Source organism: Schistocerca cancellata, chromosome 1, assembly GCF_023864275.1.
Source record: "Schistocerca cancellata isolate TAMUIC-IGC-003103 chromosome 1, iqSchCanc2.1, whole genome shotgun sequence".
In the NCBI taxonomy this organism is placed as follows: Eukaryota; Metazoa; Arthropoda; class Insecta; order Orthoptera; family Acrididae; genus Schistocerca; species Schistocerca cancellata.
The window spans coordinates 801,823,981-801,838,595 of NC_064626.1; the positions used below are offsets into that span (position 1 = coordinate 801,823,981).

Here is a 14,615-nt window from a genome sequence, read left to right on the forward strand (position 1 = left end):
ATCAGTTGTTATTACAGGGCAGTATTTACTATCTGTGGTTTTATCAGATTATTGCAACATTTTTGGCTCACAGAGCTCTTGGGTTTGAGAGGCTTTGTGTGAATGTCATCGATTGCAGGAACCCAGTCATTCTTTTTGAGTAGAACTTGTTGGATACTTCTGTATCAGTAGCTGAAATTATAAAGTGTCACTCTTTTTAGCTCTTGTGTTCTCAATTCTTGAAGACACTCACCAAGCTTCCATCACCTCCTGTCATTGCAGAATGGAGCAACATGTTAACATGAAGTTTTGCTTCAAATTAAGGCAAACTATGACTGAGACTTGTGGAATGTTAGTGCAAATGTAGTGTTGTAGCAGTGAATGAAATATGTGTGAGTGAGTACTTTAAATGCTTTTGAGACTGAAAGGACCGTGTCGAGGATCGGCTGTATTTGGGTCAACATGCACAGACACAGACAACATTAAACGAGTGAGACAGATGCTTGTGGGTCATCTGCAGGTGTTTTTGAGAATGAGAGCAGCAGATTTTAAGGTAAGCAAAGACAGTATAAACTATTTTTCATGAACATTCACGGACTTTGCGGGTATCAAACAATGTGGGACCCCAATGCTTAGAGTGATACTACAAGAAACATTTGCTGAAATTTTCTAACAGCTTTACAACTGATGTCGGAAGTGTAGTTAATGTTGATTACTTTGAAGGCCATTATTTTGTTTGTAACAATTGTTTCCTTTATTTTTTGAGACCATTTACCTAACTTTTTAGATGCATAATGTTCTTCTTTGCATGGAATTTGTACCTTTGAAGATAATTGTTCCTTCCTCAGTTCCCTTTTAATGTCTGGTGCTTTGTTATAGAATTGTATTGGCCCTCACTGCACTATATCATGTGCCCAATATTGTGGATATTTCCCTGAATTAAACATTTATGGTTTGTTGGTTGGAACAGTTGCACAAAGTTGCTTTATCCCGGATAATCTGGAAGTAACTCCTCTAAACAACACACAGTTTTGCCAAAGCAGTCACTCAAACTTCATAAACAGAACGTTTGGAAGTACTAGATTTAAGACACCAGGTGAAGTTGTGTGTTATGATACACACAAGTGGCAGCCTCTACACTTAGGAAATGCAATGGATGTGAGAGTTTTAGGTGATATAGCTTTTTTATGAGACTGTGTGGCAGTCATTTAGGATCATTCCTGAAGCAGCCACATGAAATTCATAGGTGGGAATTGAAACAAACTCATTCTGCTTGTCTTCAGATTAATAAGGGTGGAGGGGGAGGAGAAGATCATGTACTACACCTCATGTGGACATAAATATGCAAATTTCTTGTAATAGAACTGTACATGTACACAACTGCCTTTTCTAAGTAAGAGATATAGCATGAGCAGTGATAGAAACCGGAGGTAATATAGGTTCGCTTCATCTTCCTTTTCAACCAGTTTACACCACAGAACAGTACTCTATCCTATCAAGGAACAAACTTATTCACTCTTGGCAAAAGCCAAACGTGTTCTATAGTGTTACATGGTAGTAAGAGGTGTAGTCGTGAAGCACCTCCAAAAAAAAGATGTATAATTAATTTACTATTTTTTGCTGTTACCTGTCCAGTTCTAGTACACTGAATCCCTGTACCTCAATACATACAGTAAAAAATACAAAGTGGCACATCCCATTCATAAATACATTATAATGCAGTAATTCATTTTCAACAGCAACAGGGAAATGTTGCAGACATATCAGACCGATCTAAATAGCTTCTTCACACAATAAAATTGTGGAATTCACAAATATATGTGCACATCCTTCAGAAAGTAATCCTAATCTGACGCTTCACACACAATCTCTTTTCGCTGTTTAATTCTCTAAAGATAAAGTTCCAGTTACATTTGTAGCACTCGTACTGTGAGAGTTAAAACTTTCATCAAAACTTTACAGTTTCTCTTACCCTTAGTTTAGTTGTTTTTTGGAACAATCAGCACACAGCAATCTTTTGTGGGACAAGCTGAAAACTTGAATATACAGGGTGATTCAGCTAAGCTGTTCACCTCTGATATTTCCTATATTATTGTTATTATTATTATTATTATTATTATTATTATTATTATTTTCTTTCTTGTGGCCATGAGTTTTTCAATTTCAGATTCTTTTCCGTTGGGATTTTGGTTGTGAATTTATGAGTGTTGATTTTCTGTCTGTACACAGTGTGGTTTCTAGTGGGTCAATACTGAGTTCCTTGATGTCGTTATGGGTTTCTGTTAGCCAGCGTGCCCTGGTTTGGCGAGTTCCTTTGATGATAAGGAAGATTTTCTTGGTCATTCTAGAGGCATCCATTCTTGCTAAATGTCTGTAGAATTTCAATAGTCTTTTCCGTGCAACTGACGTGAAGCGTTCAGTCCTTGAGTACAGTTCTTCAGAGCTTTTGCGCATCCAGATACCATCCTGAATCTTGGGTCCAAATATTTTCCTGAGTATTTGCCATTCCATTTCGTCAATGTTCTTGATGTTGATGGTTAATGATGATGATTCAATTGCGTAGAGGACTTCTAGAAGAGTGACTGCATGATAGTGGTGGAGTTTGGCTTGGGTGGATAGCGATTTCTTATTGTTTGTGTTCCTGGTCATTTTATAAGCTTTACATAATTTTTCTGCTCATGTTTTGTGAGCTACTTTTTCATTGCCAGTGTTGCAGATCATTTCACCCAAATACTTGAAGTACTTAACTTGTTTGATGTCACCATATTTTGTTGTAAGTGATTTCAGATTTTAACTTTTGGAGCCTGTGAATTGTGGTTTCTCATAAGAAATTTGGAGACTGGTTTTGATGGTAACCTCATGAAGTTTATCGATGACATGTTCGGCTTTCTCTGGAGTCCGCATAATTATTGCTAGGTCATCAGCAACAGCATTTCATATATGATTTATATCCTAACTGTTTTCACTCAAATAAATTGTGAAAAAGTCATCACTAAGTAACATATGCTCTTTTTCCATAGTTATAAAAGATGTGTCCCAAAGTCAAGAAATATACTTTCTGGTACATCTCAACAGGTCACAGCAGATTCAGGCCATTGAAGGTAGGTGGGAGGACACTGTGGGTCAGTCTGCTCCGAGCATTGCTGACGTTAGGATTTCTGATATAGTGCACCTGTTTTGAGATCACGTTGTGGAGGATATGTTTAAACAATGATGGGCAATCTAGTTGTGCACAAAACTCGACCAAAAAGTTGCAGAAACTCATGAAATGCTTTCAAAAAGCATACATAAAGTCTATTTTTTTGTATGTTCAAGTTATGAGTTCAAGGGGGACCATGAAAGGTAGGACAACGATGCCTGTTCTGGATGGCCATCTACAAGCCAAACATATGAAAACATGATTCATGTGTGTGGTTTGTTGAATACTGACCATCAAATGAGTGTTCGGGTGTGAACTGACAGTCTGAAGGCTCCAAAAACCATTGTGCATCACATCGTTATTGAAAAATTGAATTTGCATAAGGTGTGTACCAAGCTGCTCAACAAACTATAGATAGACAAGCAAAAGATCAGTTGACTATTCATCATGAGTGAACTGAAAGAATGTGTGGAAAATGAACTGGATTATTTGCGAAACGTTATTACTGGTGATGAAACTTGGACGTCTCAGTGCAACACAAGGCTGAAGTGCAACGGTGCTGATTGGCACACACTGGTGTCCCCAAAACAGAAGAATGCAAAGATGAGCAAATCTAAATTGAAGACAACGCTAAGGACATGGCCCACAGAAAACTTTTACCGCAAGGATTAACCATTAATTATGTAAAGATAGTAAAAAAAAAAAGGGTCATTTGCATTCCACTGGGCATTACCACTTTATACAAAAAGTATGATCAACAATTTATTTTCCATAGCATTGTACAAATCAGTACAGTAAGTTTGTTTCTCAGTTCTGGTTGACACTTGGCATACTTGGTAGTGTCACCCTACAGTATAATTTGTCCCATTTTTTTTCTATTGCACCTGAATATAGATTTTCGAGCACAAAATATTTAGTATATGTATAAGCAATTTCAGTGTTAATATATAAGACTTATCTGTATTCTCACAAAGATTTCTTAGTTCTTAATGGAGCGCTCATACATATTCGTGAATTTTGTAAAAGTGATCATAGTATTCAGAAGTATAGTAATCACGGTTAGCTATTTTTTTTTACAGAAATGATAATTAATCGAAACCCTCAGCTGCCAGCAGGTGCTGTTGATATACCTCAATGGGGACAGCTGAAAATGTGTCCCCCAATGGTGACTCAGACCCGGGGTCTCCTGCTTATCTGGCAGACACACTATCCATCTGAGCCACCGAGGGCACAGAGGTTAACATGACTGCAGGGACTTATCCCTTGCACACTTCCCATTAGATCTTTAGAACATTACAAATTTAAGTTGTGGACAGTTGGGAATGTGGGTCTCACCGGAAGCGTGCAAGGCATAATTCCCTGCAGTCACGCTATCTTCTGTGCCCTCGGTGGCTCAGATGGATAGAGCGTCTGCCATGTAAGCAGGAGATTTCGGGTTCAAGTCCCATTCGGGGCATACATCTTCAGCTGTCCCCATTGAGGTATATCATCATCATCTGTTGGCAGCTGAGGGTTTCGATTAATTATCATTTCTTTCGAGAGAAGCTGCGTGGTCATCATTGGTATCTGTTCTTTCGGAACAATTACTGTCTTCATGCTTTTTTTTTTAACATAAATGTTGTTAACAGAAATTAGCTGCCTAACAATATTTTCACAGGCTATATTAACTTTCGTTAGCTGTGGCAAGTAACTTGAATGCTTTTAAAACTTAGCACACAACACAATCTATACATCGCACACTAGTACCAGTGTATTAACGAAAATCTTTCCAGACTTAGGAGTCAAAATTAATATAAGAATGGACATGAAAAGTGAGACCCTTCCCTCATCAACATCAAGTCTATCAGTAGCAAAAACTGCTTTGCAACAGTATTATTAATAATATTTATATCAAGCAAAAATTACACTTGGTTGTGTGGTAAAATTTATCTCAGCCTCACAGAGATTAAGCTCCAAGCCATGTCAGAAATATACATTAGTATCTACACAAACTCAATTCTCTTTTTTGAAAATTAGTCAATTTCCTTTGATTTTTATCTTTGCCAAATGCAGTTAGTATTGTAATACATACAATCCAGTCCAAATGTGTGTGTCTTTGATTCTCAAGTAATTGTCTCTAAAAAATCTTATTTGTTTCTATCTTCAAATTAAATAGTTCTAACATATCTAAAACTCGTTGCTTTAAATTTTCCATAATTATAACTAGCTAGAATACATTATATATCTTTGCTTTCATTTGAAAGGCCTTTTCATGCTATTTTTTATCAACTTCAGTATTGGTTTAATAAAATGGTCTTTGAAGGCCAACTTATTTTCAGTGATAAGCAAGGAACCCAATTTTATTTTAAGTACTATAGCTTTATTACATTTCTTTGAATTTCAATACCCAGTACAACCAATTTATTGCAGGTGTAAGAGTGCCAGCAAAATCCCAAGTCCGTACTGACAGGCAGTAATCATCAACAAAAAAGACAAACCAAAAACCTAGTTGACATCACCAATTTGCTCCATACAGTTAAACAATCTGAACAAAATCAAAATCTCTTCAGGTGTTGGCAATACGACCCACTAAAGACTCCTGGTTGAAATAATCATTTGAACTTGTCAAGTCGGAAGTAACAGCTTTGCTGTACAAATACCTTCAATAATGTTTTCTTAAAAGTTGTGATCTCTCTTTGACTAAACCAGGCAAATCTTCACAAAGTCACATGCAGATTTTTCACATAGGAACAAGACAATAACTTTCTGCTATCAAGTGCTTGGATCTGTTACCTTGAACACAATACACTTTAGTCATTACCTCACTCAAGTTCCAGAAATCAACCTATAAACATGTACTCTACAGCAAGAACTCAATAAGAACTCAATCATTAACAGTGTGCCTCGTAATAACAAAATCAACCGCAACTCAGTTACCTCCAAGTGTGCTACCAAAACCACCAGCAAAACTACATGGAACAGTGATTCTAGTACACTATCCCAAACTACCAATTTGCAATTTGCAATCATTAATTCTTGTTCTTACAGCCCATAAACATTCTCCTGTAACAGCAACTAACTATGCCAGTCCATTAAACATAAAGATCTCCCTTCATCATATGAAATGTTAGGTGAACCTAACTTTGTCATTTATGAAATTGAAAAACCAAATCCTCCAAAATTTATTTTGAAAGGATAAGTGAATCAATATATATTGTTGGTACTACCTTCCAATTACAGCGAACTGCACTCAGTAGCTCACTCCTGACAACTTTCTTACCAAAGACTATCCCTTCATGAACTGAAATGACTTCTTGGTCACTTGAAATGGTACTGCCTATCTAGACCATGCTAAAGCAGATTGGAACTTTTTTTTAATTACAGTTTCACTATTCCTTTTAACAATTTAAATATTGTTGGTGAATGCCATCGGCTGCATTCTCGGTGGTCAGGTCGAGTGGTAGACTGTACCCTCTCTGTACTGCAGGGTGACAGACTATAGTGCACCTCTGCAACTCTCAAACATGCATGTACTGCATCTCAACTTTATTAAATGTACAACACACTTAAAATACACATAATAGGAAAATTTATAAGCACTGTTTTTTACAATTCTTTAGATATTAAATTTATTTCCAGATGCCGAATTCAATAAATGAAGGCGACACCAAAAAAGTTGGTGCGTTTTCAGTCTTGACACAACACAGCATGTGAAAAGACAGCCGTGCTACATAGCTGATGCATCACGACATTGTGCCCAGCCACACGTCTTTCTTCATTCATGAGTTACTGAGAAAGTGTAGTGTGGCAACACTATCGCAGCCACCCTACAGTCCCAACCTCATTCCAGCTGACTTCTTTTTGTTCCCCAAGGCCAAGAATGTATTTTTTACTTTCTAGTTTACCCCACAGAATAAGTCCAGTGGCATCAAAACAAGTAAATGTGCAGGCCAACTGGTAACCCCTTTATGCCATATGCGGTGATGAGAAAAGAGTTGTGAGAGCTCCATTGTGCTAGTGCCACATACCTGTACATATTTGAAGTGGTACTTTCTCTACAATGACCAGTAGCACTTCCATAAAGTATTGTGCACACCTTTTATCCATTTTAGTTCCTGCAGTAAAATAAGAACCAGTCACTTAGTTTTCAATAATCTTGCACTGAACGTTCACATTCTACTGCCTCTGATGATCAACTTGCCTCAGCCAGTGTGGATTCTCAGCAGCCCAGTAACGCATACAGATATTTATTACAGTCCACTTTCTATGATTTATGAAGGTAGCTTCATGGCTAAAGAGAATTGTTTGAAGAAAGTACCGACTGAACTGATACCGCATCAGAATCGACCAAAAGAATTCCATGTGTTTTCTGCAATCTTCCTGCTTAATCTGCTCATGAAGGGACATATGATGGATGGATGCTGTTTGCATACAACAGTGCTGGGATGGTTTGTATCACAGGCACTAACAATTTCTTTGGAACTAACTTATGGAATAAAAGCAACAAATACCAGAACGACTATTTCCTTCACTCTGCTTGTTGCAAGCTTACCCAATGATCCATTGTCCTTTCAGTAAAAATTTTTTGCACACTTATTAAATTATCATTCTCACTGAGACACCTGGCCAGTGGTATCTTAATGAGAATTAGAATGACAATGACAGTTTAGCAAATGTACAAATTTTTTTTACTGAAAGGGCGGTGGATGCCTTTGGTATATAAAGGATACCTTTGTGCACACAACTCGGCTGTTCTCTTCGTGTTCCTTTCGCGTGCTCCATAAAGAAGCAGCATATCTAGTTTGCCATTGAGGTAGTGAAAGACAGTTATTGTTCCTAACCAACCAGCACTCAACACACCTGAACTACACAGGCATAATGGAAGCTACACTTCCTCTGTATCCCCTTTCACACCAGTATCACAACTCTATGTTGTTCTCCCTCATCCAATGTAAGATTTTCTTATTTAGGTGTGAAACCAGAAACTTCCACATAAGAAAGCAGTCGTTTTCATATTTAACACATATAAACCACAAGTTCTAAGTATTTTAATTTATCCAAAACTACAAATTGAATTTTGAAGATTAACACCATTGAATTCCTATTATTTAGTACAACAATACTAACAACTTAAATTACTGTTTCATTTGAGAAATTGAACTTGATTCTCCTTTAATAAATATAGCTGTGAAAAGAGATTATATGTCGTTATTGAGGTTTTCTCACATTTCAACTTGATGAAAACTTAATTATGATATCGTAATGGTTCAGGAAATATATGACATGACAGCTTAGTTGGATCACTCTGTTTAATCAGGTTTTGCACCAGCAGGTGCTGCGTGCAGATTACTTCAAGTTTTCATGGCCTATTCTGTAACTGTTCTTCTGTGATCTTGTTCTGTTGTATACTGGCCATGTGATGTTTGTAATGTATAAAAATACTGTTTCTATCAGATAATATAACAAAAACACACACACACACGCACGCATGCGCGGAGAGAATTTATAATCTTTTGGAACCAGTGGCTCCTTCTTGTGGCAGAAGAGTTGAATGGGAAGGAAAAGAGGCGAAGGAAACGGAATGGAGAGGTTTAGGCAAAGGGGCACAATTTAGAAAAGTCACCTAGAACCCTGAGTCAGGGGAGACGTACCGAAAGCAGTGAGATGTGTATGTGTTCCCCTGCCTCCGTTTGGTGAATAGATCTTTTATCTGTCCATTTACATTATATTACAAGTAATTGATTAATTTCATTGTTATGTTTCTATCAGACATAATTCAAAATTGTTGAGCTGCTGTATATTATGTCTATTACCGGTAAACAGGGTTAGAAACTTATGTATCAAATCTGGATGACAGGGGATTAGGCATGAGATAATAGACTGAATGCTGGGGAGGTTCAGAGTTACCACCCTGACTCACTCTCTCCTACACTCATGTTCGGACTAAATGAGCTTGTCATGAGGATAACTTGCAGTTTTGTATCTGCCCATTAACACATTTCTCCAGTTACCAGCTTTCTCAATAAATTGTAATATTTTAACAAAAGGGAGATCATCACACATTGTTAATGTAATGACCAGTTTTTCAAAATAAGGCTATCATCAGATCCAAAATACAGAGAGGATGACAGCTATCGTATTCAACATATTTTAGAGCCGAAGATCATTACAGTAATTGCTATAGTAAAAAATATGATCTAGAGTTTGCTTTCTTCATATAATTATAAAACATGATTGCTGGGCTACACTGGCAACACAATGTCTCCTTTTTATAAACTGTAATATAGTCTGTAAATTCCATGCTGTCATCATAGGTATAATTTACCCATAGGGTTTTTAATGTTTCTCTTAACTGTTCGTGGTGAACAGAAGGAGTCATTTTGAAAGGTGACATTGCATTGTTAGTCTTTGTTAAATTTTTCATTGTCACCATTAATTTTGTAGCCTGTTCTCGAATACCACATAGGCGAAACAGCTTGGCTGCATTAAAAGTATTTGTTACTGACTTATATACACAACTGAGTGTAAGTACAGGTGACAAACTTCAGCCCCCCCTCAGCCTTCCCCCCCTCACTCTCGCGAACTTCCCTCCCTCACCCCCTCGCCCTCGCGGACTTCCCTCCCTCACCCCCTCGCCCTCGCGGACTTCCCTCCCTCACCCCCTCGCCCTCGCGGACTTCCCTCCCTCACCCCCTCGCCCTCGCGGACTTCCCTCCCTCACCCCCTCGCCCTCGCCGACTTCCCTCCCTCACCCCCTCGCCCTCGCGGACTTCCCTCCCTCACCCCCTCGCCCTCGCGGACTTCCCTCCCTCACCCCCTCGCCCTCGCGGACTTCCCTCCCTCACCCCCTCGCCCTCGCGGACTTCCCTCCCTCACCCCCTCGCCCTCGCGGACTTCCCTCCCTCGCCCTCGCGGACTTCCCTCCCTCGCCCTCGCGGACTTCCCTCCCTCGCCCTCGCGGACTTCCCTCCCTCGCCCTCGCGGACTTCCCTCCCTCGCCCTCGCGGACTTCCCTCCCTCGCCCTCGCGGACTTCCCTCCCTCGCCCTCGCGGACTTCCCTCCCTCGCCCTCGCGGACTTCCCTCCCTCGCCCTCGCGGACTTCCCTCCCCCACCCCCTCGCCCCCCTCCCCACGCCCTCACCCCCTCGCCCTCGCGGACTTCCCCCCCCCCTCACCCTGACCCCCTCGCCCTCGCGGACTTCCCCCCCCCCCTCACCCTGACCCCCTCGCCCTCGCGGACTTCCCCCCCCCCCCCGTCACCCTGACCCCCTCGCCCTCGCGGACTTCCCCGCCCCCCTCACCCTGAACCCCCTCGCCCTCGCGGACTTCCCCGCCCCCCTCACCCTCACCCCCTCGCCCTCGCAGACTTCCCCCCCCCCCACCCTCACCCCCTCGCCCTCGCGGACTTCCCCCCCCCACCCTCACCACCTCGCGGACGTTCCCCCCCCCCCCCCCCCCCGCACCACCTCGCGGACCTCCCCCCCCCGCACCACCTCGCACCCGCGGACTTCCCCCCCCCCCCCCGCACCACCTCGCCCCCGCGGACTACCCCCCCCCCCCGCACGACCTCGCCCCCGCGGACTACCCCCCCCCCGCACGACCTCGCCCCCGCGGACTTCCCCCCCCCCCCGCACCACCTCGCCCCCGCGGACTTCCCCCCCCCCCCGCACCACCTCGCCCCCGCGGACTCCCCCCCCCGCACCACCTCGGCCTCGCGGACTCGCCCCCCTCCCGCACCCCCTCGCCCTCGCGGACTTCTCGCCTCCCCCCGCCCCCGCCCCTCACCGTCGCTCCCCCCCATACCACCACTTTTCTTCCCTCGTCTGCCGCCACCCCCCTCTGCCCCCACACTGTTTCCCACCTGTTTTCCCCAATCACCAGTCTATCCCATCATCCTCTCCCTCCTCCCCCTCCTCTCCCTCCTCTCCCTCCTTCCTCCTCCTCATCCTCCCCCTCCTCCTCATCCTCATTTAACGTGTGATCATTGAGTAAAACTTCCAAAAATACAACAACTCTTAATTTGCAAATATGCCTGTTTGTACTACCTTCCTCTTCACACTTTGTGTAGAGTAGCGCATATATACTGTAAAGAAAACTGGGATCATTGAATCTCACTTCTCTGGTCATCAATCGTCTCCTTTTATTTAGTCTCAAAGTCAGCAATTGTGGTTATTGAAAGTATGCTACATGTTAAGTTTTGTTGATATAGTCTTAATATATTTTATTTATAAAGGAAAATTAAATGTATAATTGAAAACTTAATTTTTTATTTCCAAATTTCAGGCATAGTTCCAGTCACGAATGACCCTCAGTTTACTGCTAAAGAGGAGCCACAAAACAATGAAGGACCTCCAAAGGGACAGCGTGAACCAAAGTCTCGTAATCAGAGACCCCCACCCTCAAAACGCAACGAGGGTAAACCAAAAGAAGCTTTGGTGAATGGTACTTCTGCTTAGAAGTGTGTGTATTGGATATGCCACGCACAATGGCCTCGATGAACCAGCGTTATTCTGAACGTAGTTTTGAAGTATTTACAGGAATGCAAGGCAACGGAATAAGTGATTTAGCTTGCAGGAGTGCCAAGATGTCAGTTTATTGATGACAATTAAACTGACATTATGCCTACATCTTATACAATGAGCAGCTTGCAGCAACTTTTCAAAAGGATGTACTTACATAACTTCCAGTCAGCTCCACTCCATAAAGTACGTTATGGAAAAGTATAATGTTTGAACATATTAAGAATTAAACGATAAATTTGAACTACATGTGGATTGTAGCATTTAAAATTCCAAACATTCTGTTTTCGTAGGATAACTGAGTGCCCTGTTTTGCTTTTTCTTCTTTGTAAGAAGTTAACACATGAGAGGATACATAAATTCACTCCCATGTATGCTACAGTGGAGTGTTTACTGAATCAGAATGTGGCTTACTCAGAGCTTCTCAGCCTCAATTTTCCGTCTTTGTTTTAGCGTTGAGTCCATTTGTCTTTCACATTGAACTTTACCTCTATGTAAAACTATTTCAAATAGGTTTTTTCTTTTTCCTTTCTTTTTTTTTAATAAAATGTGTGAGTTAATGCCTATTAGATGGCAGCTGCATTCTTACGCGTAGTTGCAGATAATCTACACTATTTATTGTCTCCTTTTGTTGCCTACTGTAACTATAATTTATTTTCTGTCCAACAATGTTTAGTTTTAACTGCACGGCTTAGTACAGTGTTGTATTGTAGCAAAGAAAAAAATGATTTGAATCTGAAAAGCAATAAAATTTAAGAATTTGTGTTCTCAGCTCATGTAATTTGATTTTTTCCTATATTTTTTTGTCATGTGAAAAAAAATTTATGAAATTGTTCATAATTTTGATAATTAAGTAAGTTTTGTGCAAAAATATAATAAGAGTGTGTGATTTTTGTGAGATTTGGAAAATATGAGGCAGCTAGCTATCTGCCTTTATTGTAATTTTCCTTCCAGTGGATATTGATGATTATGAGTAATCGTTATTATAATACAAATGATGGCAGTTGAGATTTTTTTATGGGAGAAGCTGTCATAGTTAACAAAGTGTAAATTTTGTTATTCTTAGCAACATACAATATTGGCAGATAGATGACCCTATGCTGCATAGATATTTAAACATAAAATTGCCTTGGAATGAATTGTTTTCCTGGCTGATTGCCATACTAACAGCTTAACTGGATCTGAGTAATATAGCAATGAGTTCTGACTCTTACACAAACATTATTGTAGCACTGTTTTTATATTTTTCTATATTTTTGTTTTATTTGGGGAAAGAAGTCATCGCAAAGTTGGTTGTGTACAGCATAGTATTTAAAAAGAAATGGATCAGATGCCCTAGTACACATGGAAATATACATCATATACATTTAAAATGTTTAATTATTAAAATGTAAAGTTCTGATTTCTATTACATTGATTATTGTTATTTAGTTTTGGGTTTTCATTTGTAAATATTTCTTTATAGTGTTTGTGTGAAATACACAGCCACTTTGTACCTCGGCATACACGGACTGCATTTTCATATACTGTATATTTGACATTCAAATATAAAAGCAGTGCTTTAGATGGTTATTATATTTGCAGGAAAAATGTCATATTTGCATTTTTGTTATTTTATGGCATCTGTCAAACTGTAATCTTCCAGAGAAAGTTTTGCTTGGAACGATTTAATCTGATGTGGAGCAACTTTTTCCCTTATTTTTTTGTTTGAAAATAATTTTGCAACTTCCTACATTATTAGGTGTATGGCCGTACATAATTTTCATTGCCAAAGTGGAGAGAGAGAGAGAGAGAGAGAGAGAGAGAGAGAGAGAGAGAGTGAGTGAGTGAGTTCTACATTCTGCTCATGTCATGTGTACTTAATTATTGCTCAAAGAGTGGAACACTTTTTTGTAATATTTGTTCCTAAGCTTCACTACGGCAATGATCACACAGGGATCATTACTTCATTTTGTTAAATAAATTATTTGTAAAATTTGATGAAATGTCTGGAAGTCAGCAGTCTGAAGAAACGTGTGAATAGTGGTTTCAGATGAATGGACCGTGCTATTTCTAGCCATTGAGAATTGGAATGGACTGTCATTAAAAACTGCTGAAGTAAATATGTTAAGTCAGGCTTTTCATTTCACAATAGATGCGTATAATTTTTTTGTACTGAAAGCTTAATTGCTTTTTATGTCCTCATAAATGGCGTGAATGATAAACAATATAGAATTATTTGATGCGCTACTTCTGTGGTAACATGAGTGCATAGTACAATGAAGTCATTTTCTATAATTCCAAAACTAAAGAAGCACCAGCCAAATCGGAATTAATGTCTTAGGATGACTGACAATATGTCTTACAACAAAGGATTGTTACACTGTGCTTGTCTTAATGCTCATATTTGTGTGATCTCCCAGTATGTGTCAGTGCTAGTACACAGATGTAGACAACTTTTGGACTAGAAATGAAAATTTAAGGTTGAACAAACTCAGACAGTTGACATTAATAACATTGCATTTGTCTAAAAAAGCAATATTGTAGTTTCTTCCCTGTTTGCTTGTTGAATAGATTTGTATTCATCTTGCAATGTTCACATAACTTAAAAATAAAATTTTCTGTACATACAATCATTTACTTATAGAAGAGACTTGTTTTTGGCAATGTATGTGTTGTTTCAATAACATCTACATGACACAATAGCACATTATTAAATGTCTAGAATCAGTTAAACAAATCATATTATGAGATATTGAAGACATGGATTTATACTCTCTTTTGTACAGCTATGTGAGAAACAGTAAATGAGAAAACATTCAGGAATAGATAGTGAAACATAAAGCCAATCAAATCAGAGTCAGTCCACAAACATTTGTGTAATGGAAGCTCAAAAACAATTTGATTTAAAAAAAAAATATTTAGATTGTTATGAAGTTATTTAATTTCATTATGGAATCCTAGTTAAGTTTCAGTAAGATTTGTCTTCTTACATGATTCATTTTGAGGTACTGACAAG

At 39.6% G+C, this 14,615-nt stretch overlaps 1 protein-coding gene across 1 annotated transcript in view; it reads left to right on the forward strand.

Annotated features, from left to right (window-relative positions):
* The window catches only part of LOC126187899 (synaptic functional regulator FMR1), a 232,578-nt gene extending 218,851 nt beyond the window's left edge, over positions 1–13,727 (forward strand). Inside the window, 1 exon segment of the mRNA XM_049929253.1 lies at positions 11,382–13,727. Coding sequence (XP_049785210.1) covers positions 11,382–11,554 — 173 coding nt within the window. The 3' untranslated portion in view covers positions 11,555–13,727.
* Positions 13,728–14,615: the final 888 nt, after the last annotated feature.